This window comes from Drosophila teissieri, chromosome 3R, assembly GCF_016746235.2.
Source record: "Drosophila teissieri strain GT53w chromosome 3R, Prin_Dtei_1.1, whole genome shotgun sequence".
In the NCBI taxonomy this organism is placed as follows: domain Eukaryota; kingdom Metazoa; phylum Arthropoda; class Insecta; order Diptera; family Drosophilidae; genus Drosophila; species Drosophila teissieri.
The window spans coordinates 31,440,043-31,467,023 of NC_053032.1; the positions used below are offsets into that span (position 1 = coordinate 31,440,043).

Sequence of the window (26,981 nt, forward strand, 5' to 3'; positions counted from 1 at the left end):
TTCTGTGGACTGACATTTGGGGCTGGCTGCTGCTTTGTCTTAATTAATAAGTCAATAGCTTGAGAGCTTGAGGCTGCTTACACCGCCCCAACGACGGCATCTGCTCCTCTCCATAATTTAGTTAATGCGCTCCTGAACTGAGGCCGCTGTCAGTGGGTCCTCGATACTCCCCCTGCTTCTCGGACCAGCATTGAGTCACTCCTTACGCCCGAATCCAAGTTACTGAGATGCTTCGATGCCCAACAAAGTGGGGCAGATAGGAGCTATTTGCCTGCGACGAGGTGACAAAGGTGCGCGGTTTGAATGGTAATGGTGGCCATAGCAAAGGCAGCTTGGGGCAAGGCGAGGGCCTTGTGGCAACATGGATAGGATGCCCTGAGGAAACCCTAATTGGATGTGCGCGGGAGGGATTGTCGGGGAGAGCAATCTTCACTTTGTGGATAACTAGAGTTACGGGTGTGTAACACATGACTGGTAGTTTGACTAGAATGGTCCATATTAAAGTCTTATGTGACGCATAAATAGCCTTACAGTTTGACAATTATATGTGATTACCCAACTATCTTGGAAATGAATCTTTAGGCAATTAGAAGTTATTACCCAACTATCTTGGAAATTAATCTTTTCCTATACAGAATGTAAACTTCGCACCATATTTCAGTGACATAAAGATTGATACGTCTTTCATATTTTTTGTATCGAAAACGACATTAGCTAGCTTTGTTGCCTCTTTTGCAGGAAGTGTTGAAAAAGTGACTGTAATGCTGCCGCTTAATTTCGTTATGAGCCCATGCACATTTGCGCCATTTCGCAACATTTTCATAATGGCGTCGCTTGCTGCAGGCACACACGTGGCCAACTGTGTAAAAGTTGATGTGAATGTGGATGGTGATGTGGATGGTGATGGGGGTGTGAGTATGAGTGTGAGTGTATGGCTGGATGACTGACAACATCGTTTGGCGGTTGAGTTTTTTATGCCAACGTCGTCGTCGTCGTGACAGCAGCATCACCATCAGCACCAGGAGCAGCATCAGCAGGAGCAGGAGCATCGGCAAACGGGCCTAATGGCGCAAATGTTCAATAAAGAGGCTTTTAACGTGCGCAGCCCGGCTGCCTCCTCCCTCCTCCGATTCCCGCCATCGTGAACTAGACAGGATACGTCGTCGATGCTCTGCAATCTGAGCCCACTCCTCTGGGCCATTTTAGATGCTGCTAGAACGCACTTTATGCCGCCGCACCTCCACGGCGTGTGAATGAAATGTGAAATGACCCCAGCCACCCTGAATAATACATGGCGCACATAAAAGCCCGTAAAGTTTATTAGAGAGGGCTCCCAATATTTTTAGCTTGATTGGAACATGCCAGATACAATTAATTTGGGCTGCAAAAGGGGCCGCTGTTTTCGCTTGAAATTTGTTTGGAAAATAAACACTCGCATGGCCACACTTTCCCGCCTTGATGGATGTGCCTCCAGCCTCCAGCACATGGTGCGTTTTGGCTGGCTGTTCCGCAACAAATAGATCTATATACATATATCTAGCTTCATGAGTTCATTTTTAATTAAAAGCCGCCTGTGCGAGGATCCAATAAATTGAATTCGAAAGATCTGGCTCTAACACCATCACATTTGTGACGCACACAGCAGTTGATAAGTGCCATAAAAACGGAATTTCCAATAAAGAAATTTCAAAATCACACAGCGTACAGCCGAGGGACCCTTCAAACATGCAAATGCCCTGCGCCGCCGAAGAAAGCTTGTGTCATTCAATTATTTTGCTATTAGTTGGTCGGGGCACTCGCTCTTTGTGAGTTCGCACAGCATTCCCACACGTAGCCGTAGCAGGAAATGCTCCCACTCCAGAAACGGGGTCTCAGCATCGGCTATCCACCATACCTTGTGTATCCGTACTGTGGAGCTGCCCTGTCAGTGGGGCCATGATTAATAAATGCGACACACTGACGACCACAACATTACTGACACCTCCAGAAGGCCAACAGCCGTCAAGGTGGGCTAAGTATGCTGTGGCTTTCCAGCTCGACTCCCCTCTGTTTTTGCCTTGCCCCAAACCACCAGCACACACACTCATGGCACTCACACACGCCTAGAAATACACAGACAAAAAAGTCGATACATACCCTCATCACATAGTGAATTTATAAATCTATCCCTAAGTGTGTTTGTATTCAAAATGCGTTGAATAACATATAATATTTTTCTGGGATTTTAAGTTCTCTTTTGGTAGTTTTTAGGCATTATTTAGTGATTAGGAATTTCCATATACCTTTCCGTGTACATAAATATGCAAACTTTATCATGGCACGCAGCTCTTTTGTCGCAAACAGGTAGAACAACAAGTACACGTAGACATAATGTGCACCAACTGCTCTCAAAAGGCGAACTTGAGTCACAAAGCTGCGGCTAAAATGATATATGTGCACACGTGAATACTTCATATTTACGAGCAGCCAAAAGGGTATTGTGGTTTTCGCTCATCATTTCGGAAAATATAATGAATTTTGTCTTTAAGTGATTATTTAAAGAGAGATTATTTAACGAATAGTTGTGCAATTGGAAAATCAGCCAAAGACTTTTCGCCAAATTGATTGTAGGAACTCTGAGGGCTCACTAATAGTTGTGCCAACTTATATGGGCCCATTGAAACCGCACCTAAGTCGAAAGGACCTCCTTTATCCCCTGTCAAATCAAATGAACTAAGATATTTATCGCTTAAATTTCCTTGCAGATTGAGGAGATCCATTGGCCGACGGTTTTACAGCATTCAATCAAGCGCAAATTGGCTCAACTAGCAAAAAGGGCACATTTTCGGCCTTGCAAATTCCAATCTTGAAACTAAATGACGCCTGTGTCTGAAACCGAGACCGAAACCCTGCTGCCAAATACCGCAACGCTGGACGCCAGACGACGGCCACAAATTAGCCAGCCAGCCGTAGATTTGCAAGTCTAAGGAGTCGCCCAGCCCCCAAAAGAAAGCCGAACGCAGAAAGCAGAAAGGGATCCCTGTTCAAAGGAGTCCTGTTCAAACGAAGGCCGGCCAACACACAGGAGAAACAGCAAAGGGGAGAACGGGAGCACCAGCCAGTTTGACTGCGACTGCGACTACGACTATTTTTCGGGAGCGCCAAAGGATTCATTAAAAAACCGCCAACCTGGAACTAATGGAATTAGAGAATATTGTGGCCAATACGGTCTACTTGAAAGCGAGAGAAGGTGAGTGGCTGGCAAGTGCCTTTATTTTCTGGGGAAGTGAATATCTAAGCACTTGAGTGCCGACTTTCTTTGCATATATTGCCAATTACTGCCGGTAGACTTGGCGGTATTTTAGCTTTAATATGTGCTTTCAGGTTTTATTCAGGATATTTCAATTTGCCAGTTCAACAAGCTTGGAAAAGTGGCTTTAATTCAATTCGGGGAAATTCCTTCAACTGCTACAGTAAAGCATCTTGGCATTCGTCAAATTGCGCCTCTTCTCTGAAGGAGGCCGTAACTCAAGTGCTGGAGTGGCCAGTGTTGTCACCTGCCATCGATTTTGGCTGCCCCATCCAACTAAAGGTACTGAATGGTGGTCTGTTTAATTGGAGGCGCTGAAGTTGGGCTGGAATTTTCGCATCGACAGGGGAGGAAGTGGGGCTGTCCCTGTCGTCGACTTGGTCCTCGGTCGCTGCTCGGGCTGGTCCTGGGTTTTATCTAAAGTTAATGAAGCGTTAAATGTTTGCGCTCCAGCAACTTATTCATTTTCATGCTCCATGCTCCATGGTGCCGGGTGCCGGGCTTTAAGTGCTCTATTGGATGGACGCTCCCGCAGATACACTTCACTTCGTTATCGAGGTCACACTTCAATTGCAGGGCCCACGCCCATGCCTCCTCCTCCGCCTCCTGCTCCTCCTCTTCCTCCGGCAAGTTCAGTGTCATCCCGGGAAACTCCGCCCACCAGCGCCAAGCAGCGCGCTTTCCTTGTTGCTTGGCGCCATTGTTCTGTTTATTTACAGCAGAGTCAACTTTGGCGATTAGGTTGTGGGAAATTTATGCAAAGTTATGCATTAGACGGAGAAAGAAGTTTGTGCAAGCGCCGCCAGCAAAGGTCACCTTCACTCGATGCCGACATCGTCGGTATCTCGGGTATCTTGCACATCCCAACATGTTGCATGCCCCAACTGACTGTATCGCATCCTTTTGCATGTGCGCAATCAAATATTTCATTTTAAATGTTATTTATTTTATTGCCGCCTGGCAGATAGTAAAAGCAGTCCCCCTCCCCCCTGCCATCTGCCAGATACTTTGGTTCGTTTGGTTTTCGGGCCGCCTCAACAGATTTAAATGACAGAAACGTGCGCAAAATTTCAATTTGTAGTAATGTAATATTTTAGAGCAGAGCGGCGGAATGGCAATGGGCTAGGAGCTGCCAGGCAAATGTCTCCGCAGCGGGATGAGCATTCACATTTGCAATACATTTTACGAGTCAGAAAGTGAATTTGTCTTCGGGCAGCAGGAAGAGATGAGGAGATGGAGAGATGGCCTGAAATGAAGTCGCGCCGCCAACTGCCGGCGGCGGCAACGAGAGGCAAATCCATTGCCATAAAGTTTTTCAGTCCCATTCTGCCATTTTGCTATTATGCTAGTCTGCATTATTCAGCTTGATTCCTGGTCCGGAAAAGTTCTGGCCCTGCCCGTCATATTTTCCGGCTAGCAAAGTTATTGCTGAATGTTATACTTCAGCTAAAGTATGCGAAAGCAAATGCAAATGTAAGAAGCGGGGCTGATTGTTCGTTTCTTAGTCACTCACTTACAAGGACTTATTGCTGTCGGATTGCTGGTATGAAAACTCTGGCATCTCCACGAGATTGCAGGACTTTCGGCGCACTTTAGCAGTCCAAGAAGTACAGCTTCCCATAAGCCCAACTTGACTCATGTGGCTGCGTGGAAAAGCACTACTCTTCCTTAGAAAAAAGGGTAGCTGATGCTTAAACTCATGAATTAAGGGGCGGTGCAAGCTGATTGCTGCCTATCACACGGCTATTTTTGCTCCATCGAATTGCCCTGTTTAATTTGATACTCAAATGGCACTTCTGCCGACCCAAACGAGCTTGCAAGTCAAGTAGAAGTCATTGCCTGTCACAGTAGGTCTGCAAGCCAATTGTGCCGTATCAGTTTTCAGATTGCCGCTGCTATCTGCAGTACGTACACTTACATGTGTGGCACCGAATCGGATCGGATCGGAATCGGAATCAGCATTGGGATTGGGATCGGGATCAGGGGTCGCATGTCGGATGTCGGAGTCGGGGACTTGAGCGACCTACGTCACTCCGCGGAAGCAGTGCGTCACAGAGGCGGCTTATCAGGGTCTCTGGTGGTTCGTTGGTGGTGCAAGTGGTGCGATTGTGGTGCGGCAATCCGTGATTGCTGGCCCATCCAATGGCTGGAAGGCCACGCCCCTCGGACGACGAACCAGCAGCTGCTGCTGGTGCTGAATAGCGTTGTTTTGGCTAATTGAATGCATTCCTTAATGACTGCGAATGCCAAACTGCTTTCCTTTTGTGTTGGCATTAGGGAAAATTATGTTTGAATTCTGAGCTGGTCTGTTATGGCTCCTCCTCTCTTCCACTAGTTTTCCTCCTTCCTGCGCCAGTCAAGTCTTCTGCGTGGCATTAAAATGACGTCGCATTAAAATGGTTTGTGGTCGACGGGGAGCTGGAGGGGAAATTGAGGGGGAAAAACGTCGCCATGGCCGCATAAATTTCACCCTAATACCCGGCCATAATGCTGATTATACCAAGAGGCAGACAGCGAAGACTCCTCTTCTGAACTCAAGTCGGAATGAAGTGAGATATTTAATTTGGTCCCAGCTCAAAAGTTTGCCGCTGCACTCCAGTTATCAGCCGGACCGGACCAAGTGGACCGAGTGAACCAAGTGCCATAAAGAGTGGAATTTATAGTGCGATAGCGAATTAGAATCCCCTCCAACTAAAAGTGAACAATTAAAGCAGAGTCACAAGCTTATCGCCGAACTGCCAAACAGCAGCCGCAACTTGTTTGCCGGTTTCTTTAGATCTCTTTAGATGTCGTTAGATGTCTCGCGTCCATTTGTGGCTCTAGTTTAGTGGCGGGTAAATCGGGATCCAACGTCAAATATCAAGTACATAGTTTTTGAACCATGTGTTTTCTTGAAACTCCCTCTAACTGCAGTTGCATTTTCATTATCCGCCTGCACTTTGATCCCATTCCGTGTTCGGGCTAGAGTATATTAGAGTGTGTTTGTTTTTGGGAGCGACTGGTGCATGGGCCAACTGGAAAAGCGGTTCATTGACCTGACCGCTGGCCAAGTGAGTGAGTGAGTGGCGGCAACCCGGCGGAGAAGCACGCGAATTCATTTCAATTTCAAGTGGTCCCCAGCGGCTGTTCTCTTTATCGGGTGGGTCTAACAAGCCCCAGTTATGTTGTATGTATGTTGAGCCGTTTCGAAATCTAGATGTTAATTATCACACGCAAACCTGGGCAACCAAAGTGGCAGGCAGCTCGCCAGTTCGCCAGCTCGCCAGTTGGCCAGTTGGGCAGCTCATCAAACCCACAATCTCTGGCAGGATGTGCGACGTCCTGGTGGCAAAGGGGTCGCCGGGGAATCCACTGCGGTCTGCGGTGCCTGTCTTTGCTGCTCTGTGCCCTTTGGCCTTTGGCCTCTGCTCCATCTGCAGTTGCAGCACGTAGCACGTAGCACCCACATCCAGCAACTAATCACGACGAAACTGCGTCTGTGCCGAACCCGTCGTCCTTTGCGGGTAATTGCAATCAAAACGATTGTTGTTTGGCAAATTGAAGACACATTGATTGTTGCCACGCACCACATTCGCCCTAATTGTGTATGTAAAGTGCCACCAATAAAGAGCAGCAGCAATGAACATGGGGCGCTAGCTCCCTGAAACTAATTCCCGATATCCGAACAGTTAACATTTCCGCTGACGGGCATAAACAATATTCATTAGCACTTTGACGCGTATAAGTAATGTGCGACTGTCGAGCAGTTGGGGGGTATTTTGTGATCGACAGAGAGGTACCTTATAATTTCAATTACCATCTAAAGAAGTTAATAAGCTAAGTCTTACACTAACTCCTTCTTCTTGATATATTGATTCTGTTATCAATATAATATTCAAATGATGTACTGTTTAGTGCAGGTAAATGCGTTTGGATAGCAGTTATGCCTTAACATTATAGTCAGTTATCACAGCAAAGAGTTGAAATGTGCAAGCCTCTTGAGCTGAAACTGTGACTGCAGCTGTCCTTTGATATTTGTTGATTTGACTCCTTTACAAAGGATGCTGTTATGCTTTGTGGCTATACATATAAGTTGCAATAACGCGAGTTTTGCAGCCTCCGCCATGGGAAAATGGATATACCCGTCCGTGGGCGAATATGGCACTCATATGATGCAAACATATCTAGCGCAGAGAGTACCATGTTTATACGCCGTCTGTTTTTAGCGTCGGTTTTTATTTTTTGCGCTGCCGCTGTGGGAATCCAAGAGATTGCTTTTGCAAAACCGGTAGCTGCTGCCGGGGGAGTTTCAAGCACAGATACTCGGATAGTCGGATACAGATACTCGGATACAGATACAGATACAAACTGTTTTTGACGTAGGCAAACGGCAATAATCAGAACGGCAAAGCAACAACAAGAAATAACATCGAAACGTCGACCCCCGAGGTTCGCGAATCGAATCGCTGTATTAAGTGACGCGCTGCTTCGTCAGCAAATGAATATTTAATCGGAATATTTAATCGTTTTGTCGATGGAGCGCACACGTAGTAAGCGAAATATGAGTATTCAAATCATTTGGTTTTTTTTTTATTTTTGGCATAGAGGTGGTCCATTTGTCTTCGTCTCTCGCAAATGTTTGAGTTCCCTCCTAATTGATTGAAATGGATATTTATGATTGCATATTGTCATCAAATTGATGGCGTTTTATGCTCCGCTTCTGCTTATCCGATTCAATCTAGTTTTGAACTCAGGAATCCCATTATGGAAAATCACCGCTGGGAATCCCCGACCTCATCACGCTCGCTGGGCAGACCCGTTGTGAAAGCTCCCTGATTGCGATTAGAACTTGCCCCTTTCACTGCCATCTTACCACATGAAATATGGCTATCGCGTAAGGTAATACGTACATACATGTTGCGGCGAACCGCAGAGGAAACTGCGGCAGGTGGCAGGTGGCTAGTGGCACGTGGTGACCCAGTAGCAGTAGCAGCTGTGACCCCAACATGCTTAAAAATGCATGCACTAATGACCGCAGAGACGACCGGTTCATGTACACACAATTCCGATCCTGCGACAGTGTTTGGCTCCATCGCCCCGTAACATGCTGGCCATTGGTCACCGGAGCGTATGATTAATGTTTTAAACTTTTATGCGAGAATAACCGGAATTCGAAATAATTGATTCACTGTGCGGGGAGCAGAAATCGAACCTAATGAAGTAAACAATACTTTTTGGACGGGCTACCCTTCCTGCGCATTTCCAACATTTGCTAGTAATTCTACTATCTGTATAAACACGGGGCTTCCTGATTGGTGGCCAATAACAATTTCCTACGCACTTCATTACTTTTCAAAGGCATACATCATGTCGAACCCCAAATGCTTGCAAGCTATCACATTTTAAATATAATTTATTATGCTGGTCTACTATAAAAGTACATACTATATGGATGGATACCAGCATGTGCACACCATTTTACCTGTATCTTTTGAGCTCGACACACGCTACCTGTTTGGTTGGTGGCGGTGGTCCGTAGAGGGGGAGGCGTGCGGATTATATACAAAATAAATTGGAATCTATTCACTTTGGCTGTCGGCTATGCCCAAAATAAAATGAAAAGCAAAGACGCCGCCGGCGGCAGCTGTTGCTGCCCACTGACGGGCGACACAGATCGGCAAACAGTCGGATTTATACATTATATAGACGAATATAGTCGGGGAGACTCGGACGGACAGGCGAACGGACAGACGGACGGACAGGCGGACGGACAGACGGATGGATGGACCGATAAGCAAGGCGACTTAAGCGCCATTAGCCTGCCACGAGCCCACGTCCACATCCACGTCCACGTCTACGGCCACTGGAGTCGGTGAGTCGGGGAGCATAAAGCAAATTTATTGATTGTTTTGACAATTAATTTTTTATACTGGACATTATTTATATGGGGTCGTGATGGGAGGCACAAAGGCCCGGCGAAATTCCACGCAAAATGCTTTTTATACTTATACTTCTGATATTTGTTTACGCTCCCCACCTCTCCTCTCCTCGCTCGCCAGCTCTAATTTATTTTTATTATGTTGGATTCTTGTTTTAATTTGCCAGCGTGAGTGCAAGGGGGGTGCAGGGAGGGGGGGTGATGCTGCAACAAGCGTGCCAGACTCATAAATTAAAAGCATCAAAAGTCGAAAAGTGACGGCAGTTGCGAGGGATTTTCATGTAGCACTGTGGCGCTGGGCGGAGTCGCTATCCAGATTGTGATTAATTTGTTGGCAAGGCAACGCGACGTATGCGCAATGCACGCAAATGCCAGCCGACAGACAGAAAGTCTGGGCTTGGGATTGGAATAGGGATAGGGATTGAGATTGGGATTGGGACTGGGATTGCTGCTCTTCTGGTCAAAACAAGCAGATCCCGAGGATAAATCGCCTATTTGTCTTTGTTAGGCAGAGGGGCCCAGTCCCAGTGCCAGTCCTTCCCAGGACCTTCCTTATGATTGATGTCCTTCGGGCGCAGTGCGTGTTGCCTGCTTTTGGGCGCTGTCGCCTGTCATTTTACGAGCGCAGGAACAATGCCAGAAGTGAGCCACTGAGCTTGGACTGCGTTAAATAAAAATAAACGCCCATAGTTTGCAGAAGGGAAAACCTGCGTCCCGCCTCGAAAAGCGGGGTTTTATGTCCCGGCATAAAAAGAGGCGGAGAGGCGCCTGAGGAGCCGGAGGAGCAGCGGATCTTGGCATATTTTATGCTTTTATGCTGTCGTCTGTCATGAAAACGTAAGTGTCGCACTGAAAATTTTTGCTGATGAAAGCCAAGTGAGTTATATGGCACACTGGGCCGCTGCTGCTGAGCGGCGCAAAATCGATAAATATTTATTTGGCTTACTTTACGATTATGCCCGTAGGCTCACCTCTGCGTAAAGGTGTGTCATTCAAGGAGCTTTGCAGGGATTCGTCCTTGATCATTGGCTGATTTAACGGAAGTGGCTATATACACTGGGGATTCAGTCCGCCAGTTGCCGACCACTGTGCCAATAGGGTACTGAACAAATTTCTCTACTGAAATGAATCTCGTGTTGATGTTGATGTTGCTCTTGCTGTTGCCTCGGCTGACAACGTGTCGTATGCGCAATTTTGCCATATAAATGACAGCATTTCAGGTTTATGGCAGTTTGCGATTCTCACGCGCGCTTCGCATATCAATTTCAATTCAATTTTTGACAGCATACAACGCATCCATTATCCATTGAGCTGCAGAGTGCCGAGTGCCTTGTGTCGAGTGCCGAGTGCCTTGCGCCGAGTTGCAGTAGTGGCAACTTTAATTTCTAAAATGCAGCCAGTCTGGGTCTTTACACTTCATTGGTTGCCAAATGTGCCGGCAACTTGAAATGTTGTCAGCAGCAGCAGCAACAATTCCCCAAAGCAAATAAATAAATGTCAACGGCAAATGGGGAAACCAAAGGTAAGCCGCTCGCTTTTTGCTGCTGAGGCTTAAAAGCAATTATAAAACGCAGCGACAGCTAAATAATACCAATGTAATGAGTGTGTGTCTGTGTCTGTGTGGGCCAGCCAGAGATTTCCAATTCAATTTCCATTTAGCATTTAAATCGCAGCATAAACATAATACACAATACGAGTAATGCACTGCACTGCGCCGAGTGCTGATTCTCTTTCCCCACATCTCACATCCCACATAAAATGTTGTTCGAATTGATTTTATTTATTGACGGCCGACGCGAGAATTGCAAATGCAATTTCAATTAAACCGTTGATGCCACAAAAGCTGACGAGTTTGCAGTGCCAATTGAAATCGGACACAGCGCAGCTTATTGTTGGTGCCTGGTGCCTGGGTGGCCAATTGTTTGACTTGGCTTCACAACCACTTGGTCCCCAGTGACATCCAGCCGCCATAAAAATGGCAAGCTGACATCAGATCATCAGCTGAGGAGTCTCTACAAAAGGACTTTGCATCCTAAACACGCAAACTCAATTCCGAAGGCCTTACACTTGTGGTATTGCTTGTGGTAAAGTTCATTAATATCCAATCAATCTGTTTCTCCCTGTGCACTGCACTGCAGCACAATCTCAAGACATAAATAACTTTAATAACCACCAGCATCGAGCTAATCGCCACTCGCATGGCTTATATGTATTTGTTTATCTATGCATTACACATGAGTGATACAAAGCATTACATAACACATTACAGCAAACAGCAGTAAAGATTCCGGCTTTTATTGCGTTATTAATTCCTAGAGATGACGCGCAAGCAGGATACTTAAGCACATGTGCAATGTGAAGCCAAGTCGATTGCTGATAGATTGGGATTTGGTTTAAATGCCATTATTTGCCATTATGGCAGCCCTGCAGCTTAGCTTTTTACTTCTGCCCATATGCCAAATATGGCTAGTAATGTGGCCTTAATTTCCTGGAGTGTAATTATTTCCGCCTTGCGGCACTGGAAGGCATCTAATTACATTTCCAGGATCTTGGATGTGCTAATGGTGATTGCACTTTCTGCACTTTCTGCTCGCATAGTACATATTGCGCATTTTGTGGCGCTGGTGTCGCTGTTCCCCCAACCAACGCTGCGTATGAGCAATGCCTGAGTGCCTCGCATTTGGTATGCGCATTTAATTATAATTACTACTTACAAGCTGCCTAATGCGCTCAACGCGATTGGCGTGTGTACAGATGGGATGGAAAGGGATGGCAAGGGATGGGATCCGTATCGGGATGGGCACCCTTATATCATATTATAACGAAGAGCATAAGCCGCTTGAGTTGCATTAGAATGGCAGTGCGGCAGAATGCCGCCTTCGACGACTGTCAACTGGCTTTTGTTGCTGTCACTGCATTCTGGCATTCTGGCACTGCACATTCGCCATTGTTACTCGACAGCCACCGCCTGCTGATTGTTTGACTGAGTGGTTGAGTGGTTCGGTGGTTGGGTGGTTCGCTGGTTAGGTGGGTGGCTTTGCGCTGGGCTTGTCAACTAAAAATAACACACCCACATGAGCGAAAGCCGCCGAGTGCTTGGCGATAAACAATGACATTCGCTCAGCTTGATAAGTCGCATCTTTTGCCTTTTCAAAACGTTTAACGTTTCTGCCAAGACATTTATTTTCGTACGCTTGCCTCTATTTATACTGCTATATACTATATATACAAAAACCTATATGCTAAAATCTAAATCCAGGCTACTTCCACTCCTGCTCATCCGCGAACTGCCGAGAAGTCAGACATGCAAATTGTCTGCCGGTGAAAGTGAGAGACAGAGAGAAATTGCAGCTTTGGCAGGTTTTATTGGCCAACCCGTTAGATGATGACCGACCAGCCATTCGACCATCCATCAAAGAAACGGCAGCAAATCGCTGGTTTATGATAACTAAATGCAAATGGAAATCAGCAGGCTGCAGTCGAATGGGAAAACGAGCCCGAGCCAAAGTAAATAACAAGCATCGATCATGTTGTTCGCCTGTCAAATGAGCTGCCAAACAAGGCCGCTTAATGTGGGAATGCGGCATGTGTGTTGTGTTTGTTTTTAGCTGTTAAGCTACAACAGCCCGGCCAGAGCAAACATTTATCTATCGAGGCGCAAACGAACTCAACCTGGCTGCTGGTGCTGATGGAATCAAATGTTTGCCAAAATGTAGAGCGTTTAATTGACTGTTTGCTCGGCTGTAAATTGCAAGTCGCAAGTCGCTGCGAATCGACTTCAGTCCACTCGACTGCAATTAATGTCAAGTCAGCGGACACTGATGAGCCGCCAATGAGGGCAACTAATAAAATTCATTCATAAATAATTCAATGGAACACACAGAGGAGCTCAAATTCGCCGTGTCAATTTATAACAATTTCGCAGGCGTTGCTCGCTTTTTGCTGGTCGCCTTAATTGATTTGTTTTGCACCCAATAGAGAGAGGCATTCGTTTGTTTGGCATTTGAATGTTTGAGCGACGAGCCTTGCCAAATTGCCATAGATTGAGAATAATTGTGTGTCGTCGTCTGTCCGTCCACCAAAATCCCGACCCCGTTCACCCGTGTTATCAGTGCGCGGAATCCACGTCTGCTCCGCAAGTCCATCCATCACGCAATCTTCTATCTCGGCCATGTGCCCGGCTAATGAGCAGCCCGAAATAGAAAAATACTCGAAAATTGTACATGCAAATCCAGACTGATAAAATGGCCCAGATAATTGCGATTAATCTGCCCGCCCCGCAATAAGCCCATTATGCCACAAAGAAAGCACATGATCCCCCGACGGACGGCATTGCCCTTAAAGTCGTTTTTAAAGAGCTTCCATGGCAACAGCTGCACACTTGTTCGATGCTACATTACTCGCATGTTGTACAACTGCAAATGCAACCATATGTGCAGCAAACAGCGGCACCAACCCTATTATTTTCAAAGAAATTGTTTCTTTTTTTTAAGCAGGCACACTCCCTAAACAAGTGGGTATGATGTGTGAGTTGTCAATTACATTTTATTTACTCTTATGCAAAGTATGTGCGTGAAAACAATACTTAGGTAGTGTGTTACTGCAATACACTACAATTACTCCACAATAGGTTATCATTTTTAATGGGTATGTTTGAGTCTGCAGACCATGTTCCGTGCTCAAGAGTGTTGGCTACACCACACATAGCGTTGTTGAACATTTTTCTGTGCAACTTAATACTTTTCCAGCAGTTGCACACACACGCGGAATTATAAAACAAAAAGCAATATAAAGGAAGACCGAACGAAATAAAAGCCAATGGCAATTAGACGGCAAACAAGTTTGCAGGCCACGAGCAATGGCCAAGAGCCAGTCTATATGTACTATGTGATGGCCTGAAGTAACGAGTTGGCTGAAAGCGAGTGGGAATCGAAAAGGGTCGACGCCTTTATAGCCAAATGATACTTGATTAAGAGCAGCTTTAAATGTAGTTCTCATATGGGAATTCATTTAGAATGTCTAGTTTACTCTTGAAAATGAGGATGTATACCTTGTTTATAAAGTGCATGGGAATTCTGTGCAGAACGTCACTCAAACATAAAATCTGATTTGATCTTGATGCTTTTCACTCACATTTCCGGCGATGCACAAACTGATTGCTACCCTGTTGCCAGTTGCAGTTGCCTGTTGCCAGTTGTCCAGAGCAGAAGGCGAAAACATTTCGAAAATTCATTGCCGGCGCTGAAATATGCAGCATTTTGACAAATACTTTGACAGCTGAAATGCAAACGCCGGCTGGCTGGGCGGCAGTTGCTTTTGTTTGCCACACAACCAGGCTAAAACCCGATGCTCCGGGTGCGTTGGCCAAATCGCTATTCGAGTTCGGATCGAGTATGGATATTATGGGTATGGGTGTCTGGGCATTTCAGCATTTTGGTGTTTTAGTATCAAATCACGACACGAACAGCACGTACTGTGTTCGTACTGTCAGCGCTGGGCAGAATTATTTAAATTATGTACAAACTACACTTTGGCAAAAGTTGTAATGCGAGACACGCGCCATGTGTCGCTATTGTTTTTGCTTTTGCTGCTGTTGTTGTTGTTGCTGCTTTTGCTTTTTGCCGGGCCGTGCAATTTGGTATTGTGTGAAAAGTTTTTGGCCAAGAACTTTTTCGGCATTCTTGGCCTGCCTGCCTGCCTGATTATCTGTATTTTTGTATTTTTGTGCGCCTGCCGAATGGCAAGGAAATTGCACTTTAATGCCTAGAGAATGGCGAGAGGAACGTGCAATGTCTTTGATCCAATTTGCAATTCCAAGTGCCGACCTCTTCTGCGGCGTTCCGTAAATGTTTTTGGGCCTCAGAGACGACTTCTTGGGGGTGTGGACGGCGAGCATTTGCATTACAAATTCCTTTTAAGCAGGCTCTTACTCTGCCTGGTTTTATTTCATTTAATTATCAAGAAGACGAGCAACTCAAATTTCAGAAGGGAATCCAGGAAGGAAAGGGGCGAGAGGCGAGGAACGGATGAAGGTCCTTTCAATAGGCGGCAACAGCAGCCTTTGATGTGTGGCTCGTCCTTGACGTAGCCACGTGGAGCCGTGTCCTACGCCCTGCGACGCCCGTCGAAAGGTCAAAGTCCTTGGCAACACTTGTCGGAGTTTAAGGCTGAGAGGCAGTCCGCCATTTGCACCGAATTGTCAACCATCGAAACGTCGCAATGGTAATGAGTTCAACCGCGGCACACGCGGCGTATGATTAATCAAACGGGAGGTGGGCAAAAGTCGGAGCGAAATTGAATACGTTTTATTGATTTTCATTGTTTTTTCTTCATTTTTCACTTTCGCGGTTTTTTACGGAAATTTAATAATAACAAGGCGGCATTCGGCAGTTGTTTGCCTTTATGTTTATTACAACATCACAAAGCGAATTTATCTATGGGTGGGATTTGCTCGGCCGCTCAACTAATTTCGCGTCGCTTGTACTCGCTTAATTATGGCCAACAAGCAGATGCCAAACATTGTCACATGGCCATCATGATGCATGCTTTTATTATTATTATGATTATTACTATGACCGCTGTATATTCGCATGGCAAACGCTTTTGCTTTTTGTGTGCGTGCCCGACAAGGTTAATACAATTTGCTGGCCAATTGCCCTTGGCCAACGGGGAGCATAAAGGTCGGCTTGAAGTAATTACGAGTGATGGCAGAGGGCCAATTTTCCTAGATAAACTAATTTAACCGAAAATCAATATTAGCCCGGGCAAAATCAACAAACCCAGTGAGAGTCGAAACTGCATTCCTCATCTGATTGCCGACGCAAAAAGTGTTTGGAAAACATTTAGCAACGCAAAAGCGATAGCGAAAGCGAAAGGCCAAAGTGCCGAAACCGAACGACGAGCCATAATTTCCGTTTCCGCAATCAAAAAGGATACTAAGGACATTTCCATGGCAGAAAAAAGGAGCGGGAAGGAAGCGCTGGACACACAAAGTCAGAGCAAAGTGTTGAAGGGCCAAAGGCGAGCTGTTGCTGTTTATGATTAAAGCCGGAAGTTGGAAATCGCACTTAGCTGAGCTTTTTATAAATACGCTTTATGGAAATGCACAGATTTTATATTTCTATTCAAGACTGTTAGTTAAGCAAGCATTTTAGTTACTATTCCCTATCTCTTGCATTTAGTTGCCGAGTTTGTAGAGTTTTGCTTCAAGGATTAGTTTTTTACGTTTTCTATCCAATTAAAGCCAGCTGACATTTCCCCAAAGTTTTCCTAAACCAATTACATCTGAAAGTTGCTGCTAAAGTTTTCATTTTATTAAATAGTTCGTCTTGTAAATTTCAATGCAGAGCAAAGTTCTGTCTGTTTCCTTGCTCTTTGCACTGCTCTGCAAAAATATTTACCAATATTCTTTTTGCGACTGAAAATGTCGTTAACTTTGCACACAATCTGTAGAGGGAAAAACGCACACCTGAGTGGTAGATAATAGATACTAGATACCAGATACCAGATACTCAGATACTGAGGTAGATACTCAGAAGTCAGAGGTCAGAGGGAAATTGAAACGGCTGTTGGGCAATCAACTTGTGAGCTTAATTGGCAACTTCTGCTAGCCACAAACGCAGCCAGCTAAACAATTGTGTTATTCTGAACACAACAATTATAATTGCCGGGCAATTTACGCAAGAAATGAGAATTCAGCCAGACCCTTTGCAAATGGAAATTTGCTGCGAAACTTCAACTTCCCAAGCTTGGAAACTGGGAATCTGGGAAACTGGGTGCGAAATGGGGGGAGGCGGAAAGAGAGCATGAAATATATTTTCAAATACAATGTCACAGGAGTCTAAAAGCAACCACAGCCAGCAGGTTCAGCCTTCAGCCCTTGAGTTTACTGCTCGACTGATGCTGCTGTATGTACGAGTATATGTGTGTATATGTATGTATACATAGGGAAAGTCTAGTGTAGCCACCCAACCACCTAACCAACCACCCACCCACCAGGCGCATACACTCGTACACGAGAGGCTAAACTTATGTGCGGGTATATATAAATTCGAGGAGGCGCCCCACCGACCCACCAACCCACTCAAACATGCAGCGACAATTTCCTTGAGTAGGATGCGAGTTTTCCTTTTTTAGTTTTTACTTTCCTCTCTGCTCGTGCAGTTTTTATGGCAGCAACAGCGTCAACGACAGCGAATTATTATAACGAGAAATGCACTTGAACGTTGCAGCCAGGATATATTATGTATTATGTACCATGTATTGTGTTGTGTGTATTCTGGAAACTATGGCACTCGGGGGGTTAAGTGAAAAGCAGGGGGAATGCAGAGTGCGGGATTCAAAGGGTTTGGCGTGAAATGAACCACGCTCATAATACTAATTTCATAAATTAAAAAACTTTCAAGTAGTTGTACAATTTTTTCGCACTTTTCCGCGTCTGGAAAATGGCACAAAGGAGATGGAAAATGGCGGTGACTATAATGAGTGGGATAAATGTCGCCATGGAGTTCATTTCACATCTAATAAGTCTAGTAAGAAATGGAAAGAACGGGTGCTTATCTAATCAAGTAAATGTTTTCAATCCCGTTTGCCAAAGGCCACTATTTCTACTATACCCTCTATGCCCAAATCCGCATTGTTTCCTCTGCAATATTAATGCCGGAATTCAAAAACATTTCAATTTCATTTGATTTTCAAATCCCACCCACATCCGCCGCCGCCATAAAAGCGACCACATCATTTATTTACAGCCAACGTCACGTAGTTGGCTCTCTATTTGCAAAAATCCATTTCGCAAGTTCAATCCAGAAGCAAAAGGAAAAATATATCAATTTCGATGTAAAGTCTGGCGCACTGCGCCTGACTGCCAGCAGTGCGGATGATGTTTTCCTCCAACGGCTCGAACAACAAAGCCAAACCGCACTGTTTTCCACTGTTTTCCTCCGTTTTTTTTTGTGTTTCAGGTAGTGACGCGTGGGCGTGGTCACTCCCCCTCCCCTCCCCGCACCACACCCCACCGCCCCCGTTGATGTTTGCACAATGCTTTCGGGCCTTTGAGTCCCGCGGCGGTTGCACAAACTATTTACCAGCCCAGCCGGCCATGTCAAGTCGGTTGTCGGTTGTCGGTTGTGTCAATGTTTGCAGTTCTGCACTCACCGTTCGGACTTTAATTAAAAGCAGAATCGCAGAAGATGTGCCCTCCCTTATCAGTTCTTATATTGCCCATTAGGACAGGAGCCGACCAGACTCATCCTGCCACATCCAGCCGGAGGCCATTGTCTCTGGACATTCGCAGGTAGCTAGGAACTCGCAACTCGCTACTCACTCGGGTGCCATTACGCATACGCAGTGTGGTGCTTAAGCACGCTTCCTCGGCCATGTTTACGTTTCGTTTATTGTGCGTTTTACGACATCATGTGCGCCATATAAACGGAACGGAATGGAACGCAACGCAACGGTGTGAGCCAGTTTATGCCCATTTATTGGCCAAGAAGCGCGACTGAGACGCAATCCAAGTCGAAGCCAAGAGCGGAACTCAAAGCGGAAAGGTGGGACAACGCTGCTCGGCCACTTTGTTTTTGAATGAATAAATTAGGGCTCATATGTGCATCTCAACCTGATACGTTTGCCTATGGCGGGCAGGACGTGCAGAGGACATCAAAGGACACGCTCACATGGAATGCGATGTTGGGACTCTCGCCGAAAGTTTTCCCCTTTCTCCCCTGAAATACCAAATCAGTAGCCGGGCTTAGGCCATTTCTCGGGCCATTTGATGTGGGGTCCTGGCGGACTTAAGAAGGTCTAATGACGGCGCCAATGAATCAACTTTCCCTAATAGTTTGCCCTCCCAGTTAACTGTTTTCTGCACTCCGACGAAGCCATTAAAAAACGCCCACAAACGGCGCCAATTCTGTGTCTTCCACGGGCATATGAAGCAAATGAAAGCCGAAAGACAAACGAGGCGGGAAATTGTGTGTCCCAGGTTTCCAGTTGCAGGCGAAGTGGAAACGAAATAAAACAAATTAATATTGCCAGGCAATAAAATATTTTACAACGCTTCCCGCTGCTTTATGGCCCGTCCAGACTAATTTAACTATTGCCTGGCCCAGCTGATGCCCAGCCAAAAAAAAAGAAAAAGCGGCACAAATAAAGTGTAATTCTTTTCGTTCTCGTTTTCGTTTTTATCTCCAGCCGCGGATGTGTGTTGGCCACTCGAGAAGGAATTCCGACGCTTTCGATGATGCCATTTGTGTAGCCACACTTTTCGCTTTTACGCGTGTGTGCTTGGAATTTTAATGAAAGTATTTCAGTTTCTCGAGGGGTATTTTCAACTGCCAGTGAGCTGCACACAAAACAATTGCCTGTGCTGTGCAGTGAATGTTTGCTTAAAACAATCCATTTGTAGGTAAATAAATATATTTCGTGTGTTCCGCACATTCTGGTGCTGTATTGAACCAAGTCGATCCGCTTCTAATATTGGATTGAAGTTAATTAATTGGGCATGCTCTCTTTCCTTCGGCGAGCATTTCTGGTTTCAGGCTCTCCTACATTGCCGCCATAAATTGCCGTTAATAGCCGTGGCCGTCCATTAATTGCTCCTGAATTTGGGTGGATTTTTGCCCTAGATCGATTTTCATATATGTACATACGTGTGTGTGTGTGTTGGTGTACCTGATGTAATTATTTTATCACGCATTTAATTAGTTGGACAATCGCGCCCCACAAGGTTGAATGTTCAAAGTGCCATTATGTGCATTCCGTGCGTCGCCCTTCCTCCCGCCCTTCGCGACCTTGAGGGGGTGGGCATTCTATGGTGGGACTGGGAGTGAGACTGCAGCCCGCAATTAAGTGCCTTTGGCAATCAAAGGCCCATTTACATGCATTTCATGTGGCAGCGTCTGCTTTTATTTCCCTCCCTCCTGCGGATCCGCCTCCCCAATCGACCACCCACTGAACCACTGCCACTCCTGCACCACCCACCACCTACCGCCCACCACCCACTCCGCACCACCCACCCACCTGCTGGTGGGGCAGAGGCGTCAGGCGACTGCCAATCAACTTTTCGATTGCCGGCGGCGCAACTTTTACGGCTTTTTATTGTTATTTTGAATTTTTATGGGTTTTTAACAGTAATAATTAATTTAATGCGCGCTTCGCTGTAGGTAAATCGGTGGCAAAAATCGCCCGCCCGACTCGCCTTACATTATTATTTGTACTGCCTGCCTCAGTCTCAGTCTCTCTGTTTGTTTTGCATTAGCGAATGTGTAAAAACGGCTGTCGAACATTTTGCTGGCTGTTGTCATACATGTTTCGCTGTTTCGCCTGCGAGGTTGTCACTGTTTTTCCATTCGCGGTGACGCTGAACTTTTAACAACCAAAACCCAGACGGGCATCAGGCAGCCAGTTTCAAATGAGAGGTTAAGTGGGGTGAACAGCAGGATTATCCACTCATCTGCCAGTTCGAGATGGCATCTTTACATATGAGCAAGAGCTAGACTTTCGAATTATTTTTAAATGCTTTAAAGAGGAGTACTCACTCACTAAAGAGGATTTATTCACTTTGAGCATGCACATTGCCATTGGCGGGGGCTGTCGATTCCCTTGGCCATATCTCAGGTTACTTCTTCACTTACTTCACTGGACTTCACCGCCCCATTAGAGACTTCCCCAGTCAATCGAAAGCCTTCTGCGATGGCTCCCCAAGGACATTGGCCGTGAGCTTATTAGCACGCACTTAACCTTGGCCAAAATGGAGCGGGGCTGGCCATAAATAATTGCAACTAACAGTTGGTGGCCGCCTCTTAATTTTCGCCAGTGAAAAATGACATCGAATTACGCTGAGACGAGAGATGGAGACAACTTGGCACTTATAAATTGCGTCACATACTTCTTGGCGTCCAGCGGGAAAATTGATCATAACAATGGCGGATGGAGTGAGCCGAAAACTCGGACCAAAAACTTCTAATGCGAATCCATAAATCAGGGAGTGTTTAATGTAAACAGCCATTTCTTTCATTTCGACGGCCCTCTGCAATCCCGTCCAGTGTCAACTTGTTGAGTCGTAAATAAAGGGATGGCGGCCACGTCCTCGTCGCTGTGTCTCCAGTGTGATGAGCACTTATCCTTATGCTCATCCTGTTGCATCCTGGCGCTGGGTTTTGCGTCCGAGGCACTCAATTAGATGGCATCATGGCGGTCATTGCAGTTGGCAGTCGCTTCTGCTCCTCCGGCTGACAAATTGCATTTGTAACCGCTTGACTTGCCGTCGGTTGCTGGTGCTGCAAGGGTGCAAAGCGAAGCCCAAGATGGGGACCCTATTTTTCTTATTGATTGGTTTTAATTAGGAAAGCCATCAACCGCAAATTAGCCTTGCGATGGCTTCATTAATAAGTTTTTATAGCACTTTCCACTCTCCATCCCACTCACCGCCCATTACTTTGTTTTGTTTTGTTTTTCTTTTCTCTTTTCTTTTCTATTACACATCCACATGAAGCTGAAAGCCAAGCGCTCACATAATGCGATTTATTTGTTTTGAAAATGTTTTCTTGACTTGCGCCCGTCCTCCTGCAAGTTTCGTTATTTCGTAATTCATTGAGATGCGGCGTTGTTTCTGTTTTTACGCCTCGCCAAATAATTGCCGAGAACTTAACAAACTTCTTTGACTCGGTGGTGGTTATGGTCAGAAGTCAGCAGTCCAGGAAAGTTCCATTTTAAAGAGCACTAACGACTCAAAGTTGAACACTGCGCTGGCATTCGAGAATTCTGTTTGATATACTGCCAATCGAGATCCTTGAATTTAATAAACTGAATATATATCCAGGGCTCGGCATTACAATCCCATAATCCCACACATTTCATATTTGCTCATTGCCCGGGTCGGTTCTGTTCTGTTGGCTAATTGTTACTTGGCCAAACTTCGGTGAGCCCCTCGAACGCTCTTCGCTTCGCTCTGCTCCACCACTCACCAGTCAGCACTCGGCACTCAGCGGCGCCGGCTTAGGGTTAACTTTTCCCTCTTCCGAAACTTCAGCGGGTAATTTCATTTAGCTAAGCGCGCAGAGCAACCTCATCCTCCATGTGCTGGTGGTGGTGGTCCTTCATGGAAATTACGACTGCTGCCGCTGCTGCCCTTCAAAGTTTGCGAGTTTATTTTTGCATAATTGCACTGAGACTAAATTAAATGCTCACGCACTGGGGGATCCTTCGTCGGGGAAACTTTAAGCCTGGCCAAAACTTTTGCCACCCGACTGTTGCCAGCATAAATAAGTGGCTAATGCTCTGTGGCCAGACAAGTCTGTGTATGCATTCGGCGTTCTCAGTCCCAAAGAACGAATGTGTTTGCAGCAGCCACCCACCCAGGCAGTCCAAAGTACTCCTACTTTGTAGTAAATGGCCGTGTGATCCGTTGATCAATGTGTAGCATACTTTTCAGGGCACAGAATAGGATGGTTAAGCAGTTCAGCTCATATGCTCATAGTTATGAATAGAGTAAATGTAAATTAAACGAATTTGTAATTAACTTAAATATTGTACTGCTAAGAGATTACATTTGCTAAACCATTATTAGATGTTGCTATTTGTTTGTCCACGACTGTGGCTATGCGATGGGCATATTAACCCAGTTTCCTTGACTGGCTGTGTGGCTGTTTCACCCGCTCCATCCGCGCCATCCGCTTCCGGGCGCACATTGTTGCGAACTCGCTTACGTTTTGCACTTGATTTTGACTGCTTCTGACATTTATGCCCTCTCACTGGACTCCACTCGACTCCACTCCTTGGCAGACGCCTGGCTATCCACTTAATTTTCTTGCTGGATTTTATGGCTCCACTATTATCGACTGGCCTGGCACTGAGAGAAAGGAATGGGAATCGTTGATAGAGTGATTTATTCAGGGTAATGAGCCCTCTGTGTGCTCACTTGTGCACAACAAATGAAGGGTCAATACCGAACGAACTTGAATTTGGCGACGGAACTAAACTCTGAACTCTGTCTGAGTTGAGTGTAAGCTACCGAGATTGTGGCCAAGCGATCTGTCACCTCCGAGTGGCCACGTAAACCGATTCATTTCGAGCTACAGCCGATCCAAGTGTCACAAGTCACGAATCAGCAGACGGGACTCAGTGCAGTTTGTTTGTCTTGTTTATGTGAATGCATTTTATGCATTTCGCATTGGAAATATTGTTTTTATGGCTCGTTGCTAGTGCAAATAAAACAGAATTGCCAGCATGACGTTAAACCAGACGAAGGAAGAACGACAGCTTGTCGATGAGATGCGGATGTAGATGCGGCTGTGGCTGTGGAAGCGGAGTAGCAATCAAGGCAATCACGTGCACGGCCCCTGGTTTAGTGGAAGCAAACGTTCACTTTACCTTTGCACTCTGGCACTCGAGTGGCAGGGAAATCAGAAATCAGAGTTTGTTTGCTCCGGAGATGGGAATTAGGAATTCCATGCCATTCAAATGGTTATTCATAAAATGCCAATTGAGTGCTGTGGCTTTCGATGCTGAACTGCTGAACTGCTGAATCCCCAGACCTTGTTTGCCCATAATAAATGTTTGCCAACTCTCGTCTTAACTGAATTGTGTTCTTTGCATTGCAGGTGGTTCCGACAGCAACAAGGGAAAGAGCAAAAAATGGCGCAAAATATTGCAATTCCCACACATATCGCAATGCATCAACCTGAAAGACAAATTAGGTGAGCTTCCATTCTGGGAGTGCCAAATGTATAGTTTGTATAGTTTGTACTCACAATCTCTCCCGTAATATTCCGCAGACATAAGCTATGGCTACGTGATAGATCAGCAACCCATTGGTCGTGAGCTCTTCCGTCTGTTTTGCGAGAACAAACGGCCCGTCTACTTTCGCTACATCACCTTCCTGGATGAGGTGGTCAAGTATGTTGAGTATGCTGCCACTAAATACTCTGAGGTCACAGCGGCTAACCCTTTCGCTTCTCGCTTCCCGCCTTTCAGATACGAGATCGAGTACATCTCGAACCGCATATTCATTGGCCATGACATCGGCCGTCGCTTCTTGGATGTCGAGGCACAGCTGGAGCTGCGCAACGGCAGCGGGGGCGACGCCTTGGATGCCGAGACGCAGGAGGAGCTGCTGCTCAACAGCAGCAATGCCAATCCAACTGAAACAGCTGAGACTGAACACTGCAACAATACCACCGCCAACAACTGCAACAACATCAACAACAGCAACAGTAACAACAGCAACAGCAACAACTCGCAGCACAGCAGCGACATCAATCACAAGAAGCTGGACACGCGCAATCACAACGGCGACGACGCCACTGGGAACGGGAGCAGCCACCAGGACGACGGGGACGAGAGCGCCAAGTGCCAGGACAGCCATGAGGATGCGGAAAAGGGCGGTGGCGGAGAGGGAGGCGGCGGCGGAAAGAGTGTCCATGTGGGCGGGTATCCCGACGAACTCGTGTTGGACGTGCTCAACGATGATCTCATTGCGCAAGTGCGTAACAAACTCAACAGCGGCGGCAAGGACATCTTTGCCCAGTGTGTGAACGCGGTGAAGGCGTTCCTGGCCGGCGAGCCGTTCCGGGAGTTTGAGAGCTCTATGTATTTTCACCGGTACGTCCTCGAATTCTTTAAATATAATTTAAATATGGAGATGAGTCTGAAAGGAACTCATATCCACTCTTTATCATAACAAGGAGGAAAATTCCGTGAAAAGCTGTTAATAATTGTCCGTATTTCTCTTGGCCCAACCAGATACTTGCAGTGGAAGTGGCTTGAGGCGCAGCCAATCACCTATAAAACGTTTCGCATGTACCGGGTGCTCGGAAAGGGCGGCTTCGGCGAGGTGTGCGCCTGTCAGGTAAGCCAGGAAAATAGCCACCTGTGGCCACCTGACCTCGTTTTCACACACCTCCTCTTTGCTCTTTCTCCGCACAGGTGCGGGCCACTGGGAAAATGTACGCGTGCAAAAAGCTGGAGAAAAAGCGCATCAAGAAGCGCAAGGGCGAGTCGATGGTGTTAATTGAGAAGCAGATACTGCAGAAAATCAACTCGCCGTTCGTTGTCAATCTGGCTTACGCGTACGAGACAAAGGATGCCCTCTGCCTGGTGCTGACCATAATGAATGGTGGGTGTTATCGTGTTACCCTGTTACTCTGTTGCTCAATTCTCAATGCTCGATGCTCAATGCTCCAGTGGGGCCAATACAGCTGTCCATTGGCAGCCAGTTAGGGTTAATTAAGTGCTGGGACTCTTTATCGGTTAATCCTGTTAGTTGCCCATTCCCATTCGATGGCATTCATGTATCTATGCATCCAGTGTCCTTCACTGCCAATTATCCGACAGTCCGGCATTTGCATGCATTCATTAAAACGATAACAAATGCATGTGTAATCCCTGCGATGATTGAGTTTGCAATTTTAATTAAATTCCTGCCATTCAAGCGGCTGGCACAATGCCGAAGTCATCCGTTGCCAGTTGTGTCCGTCCGTCAATCCACGACCTAATTGAATTTGTACACAAAAGCCAAAGCAAGTCAGTCAACCAATAAGGCTCCCAGGACACGTCATTGTTTGAGGAAGACAATCAACGTCCTCTCCTTTTGCAGGCGGCGATTTGAAATTCCACATTTACAACATGGGCGGCGACCCCGGCTTCGAACTGGAGCGTGCCCGCTTCTACGCCGCCGAGGTGGCCTGTGGGCTGCAGCACCTGCACAAGCAGGGCATCGTCTACCGGGACTGCAAGCCGGAGAACATCCTCCTTGACGATCACGGCCATGTGCGCATTTCCGACCTGGGACTGGCCGTCGAGATACCGGAGGGCGAGATGGTGCGCGGCCGGGTGGGCACAGTGGGTGAGCATCCGCTAAGCTGATTGAAATTAATGCGCCCAGCTAAGCTACTTTCTTTCTTTCCCCCATTCCCTTCCAATCAAATAGGCTACATGGCCCCCGAGGTCATCGACAACGAGAAGTACGCCTTCTCCCCGGACTGGTTCAGCTTCGGCTGCCTGCTGTACGAGATGATCGAGGGCCAGGCGCCGTTCCGGATGCGCAAGGAGAAGGTCAAGCGCGAGGAGGTGGACAGGCGCGTTAAGGTCGGTCATAGCCAACAGTATTACATGGATTTGGGCTAAAACCTTAGTTTTCCCCCACAGGAGGACCCCGAAAAGTATTCAAGCAAGTTTAATGATGAAGCCAAATCAATGTGCCAACAGCTGTTAGCTAAATCGATAAAGCAGCGCCTGGGCTGCCGCAACGGACGCATGGGCGGACAGGATGTGATGGCCCACCCGTTTTTCCACTCCACCCAGCTCAACTGGCGTCGCCTGGAGGCTGGCATGCTGGAGCCACCCTTTGTGCCAGACGTGAGTTGACTCGACCCATTTGCATATACTATGTCGTCGTGATATTGCAAATAAGCGTTTGAAACATCGAACCTAATCGTTTCTCCATCATCCGCAGCCGCACGCCGTTTACGCCAAAGATGTGCTCGATATTGAACAGTTCTCCACGGTGAAGGGCGTCAATATCGACGAATCCGACACAAATTTTTATACGAAATTCAACACAGGCTCCGTGTCCATTTCCTGGCAGAACGAGATGATGGAGACCGAGTGCTTTCGGGAACTGAATGTCTTCGGTCCCGAGGAGTGTCCCACGCCAGACTTGCAGATCAATGCAGCGCCCGAGCCAGACAAGGCGGGATGTTTCCCCTTTCGCCGGAAGGTTTGTTCAGCTCAGCTTACTCCTGAAAATAAGTGACAGTAAAAACGGAATTTATTTTG

At 46.5% G+C, this 26,981-nt stretch overlaps 1 protein-coding gene across 2 annotated transcripts in view; it reads left to right on the forward strand.

Annotated features, from left to right (window-relative positions):
• Positions 1–26,981, forward strand: part of LOC122621467 (G protein-coupled receptor kinase 2) — a 52,196-nt gene that overhangs the window by 23,660 nt on the left and 1,555 nt on the right. For both annotated transcript variants that reach the window (XM_043799325.1, XM_043799326.1), the window contains 10 exons: positions 2,745–3,229; positions 23,807–23,902; positions 23,981–24,101; positions 24,180–24,806; positions 24,948–25,053; positions 25,131–25,320; positions 25,801–26,049; positions 26,134–26,291; positions 26,352–26,561; positions 26,659–26,922. In XM_043799325.1, the coding sequence (XP_043655260.1) occupies positions 3,178–3,229; positions 23,807–23,902; positions 23,981–24,101; positions 24,180–24,806; positions 24,948–25,053; positions 25,131–25,320; positions 25,801–26,049; positions 26,134–26,291; positions 26,352–26,561; positions 26,659–26,922 (2,073 nt within the window). In that variant the 5' untranslated portion in view covers positions 2,745–3,177. The remainder of the gene's footprint in view (positions 1–2,744; positions 3,230–23,806; positions 23,903–23,980; positions 24,102–24,179; positions 24,807–24,947; positions 25,054–25,130; positions 25,321–25,800; positions 26,050–26,133; positions 26,292–26,351; positions 26,562–26,658; positions 26,923–26,981) is intronic.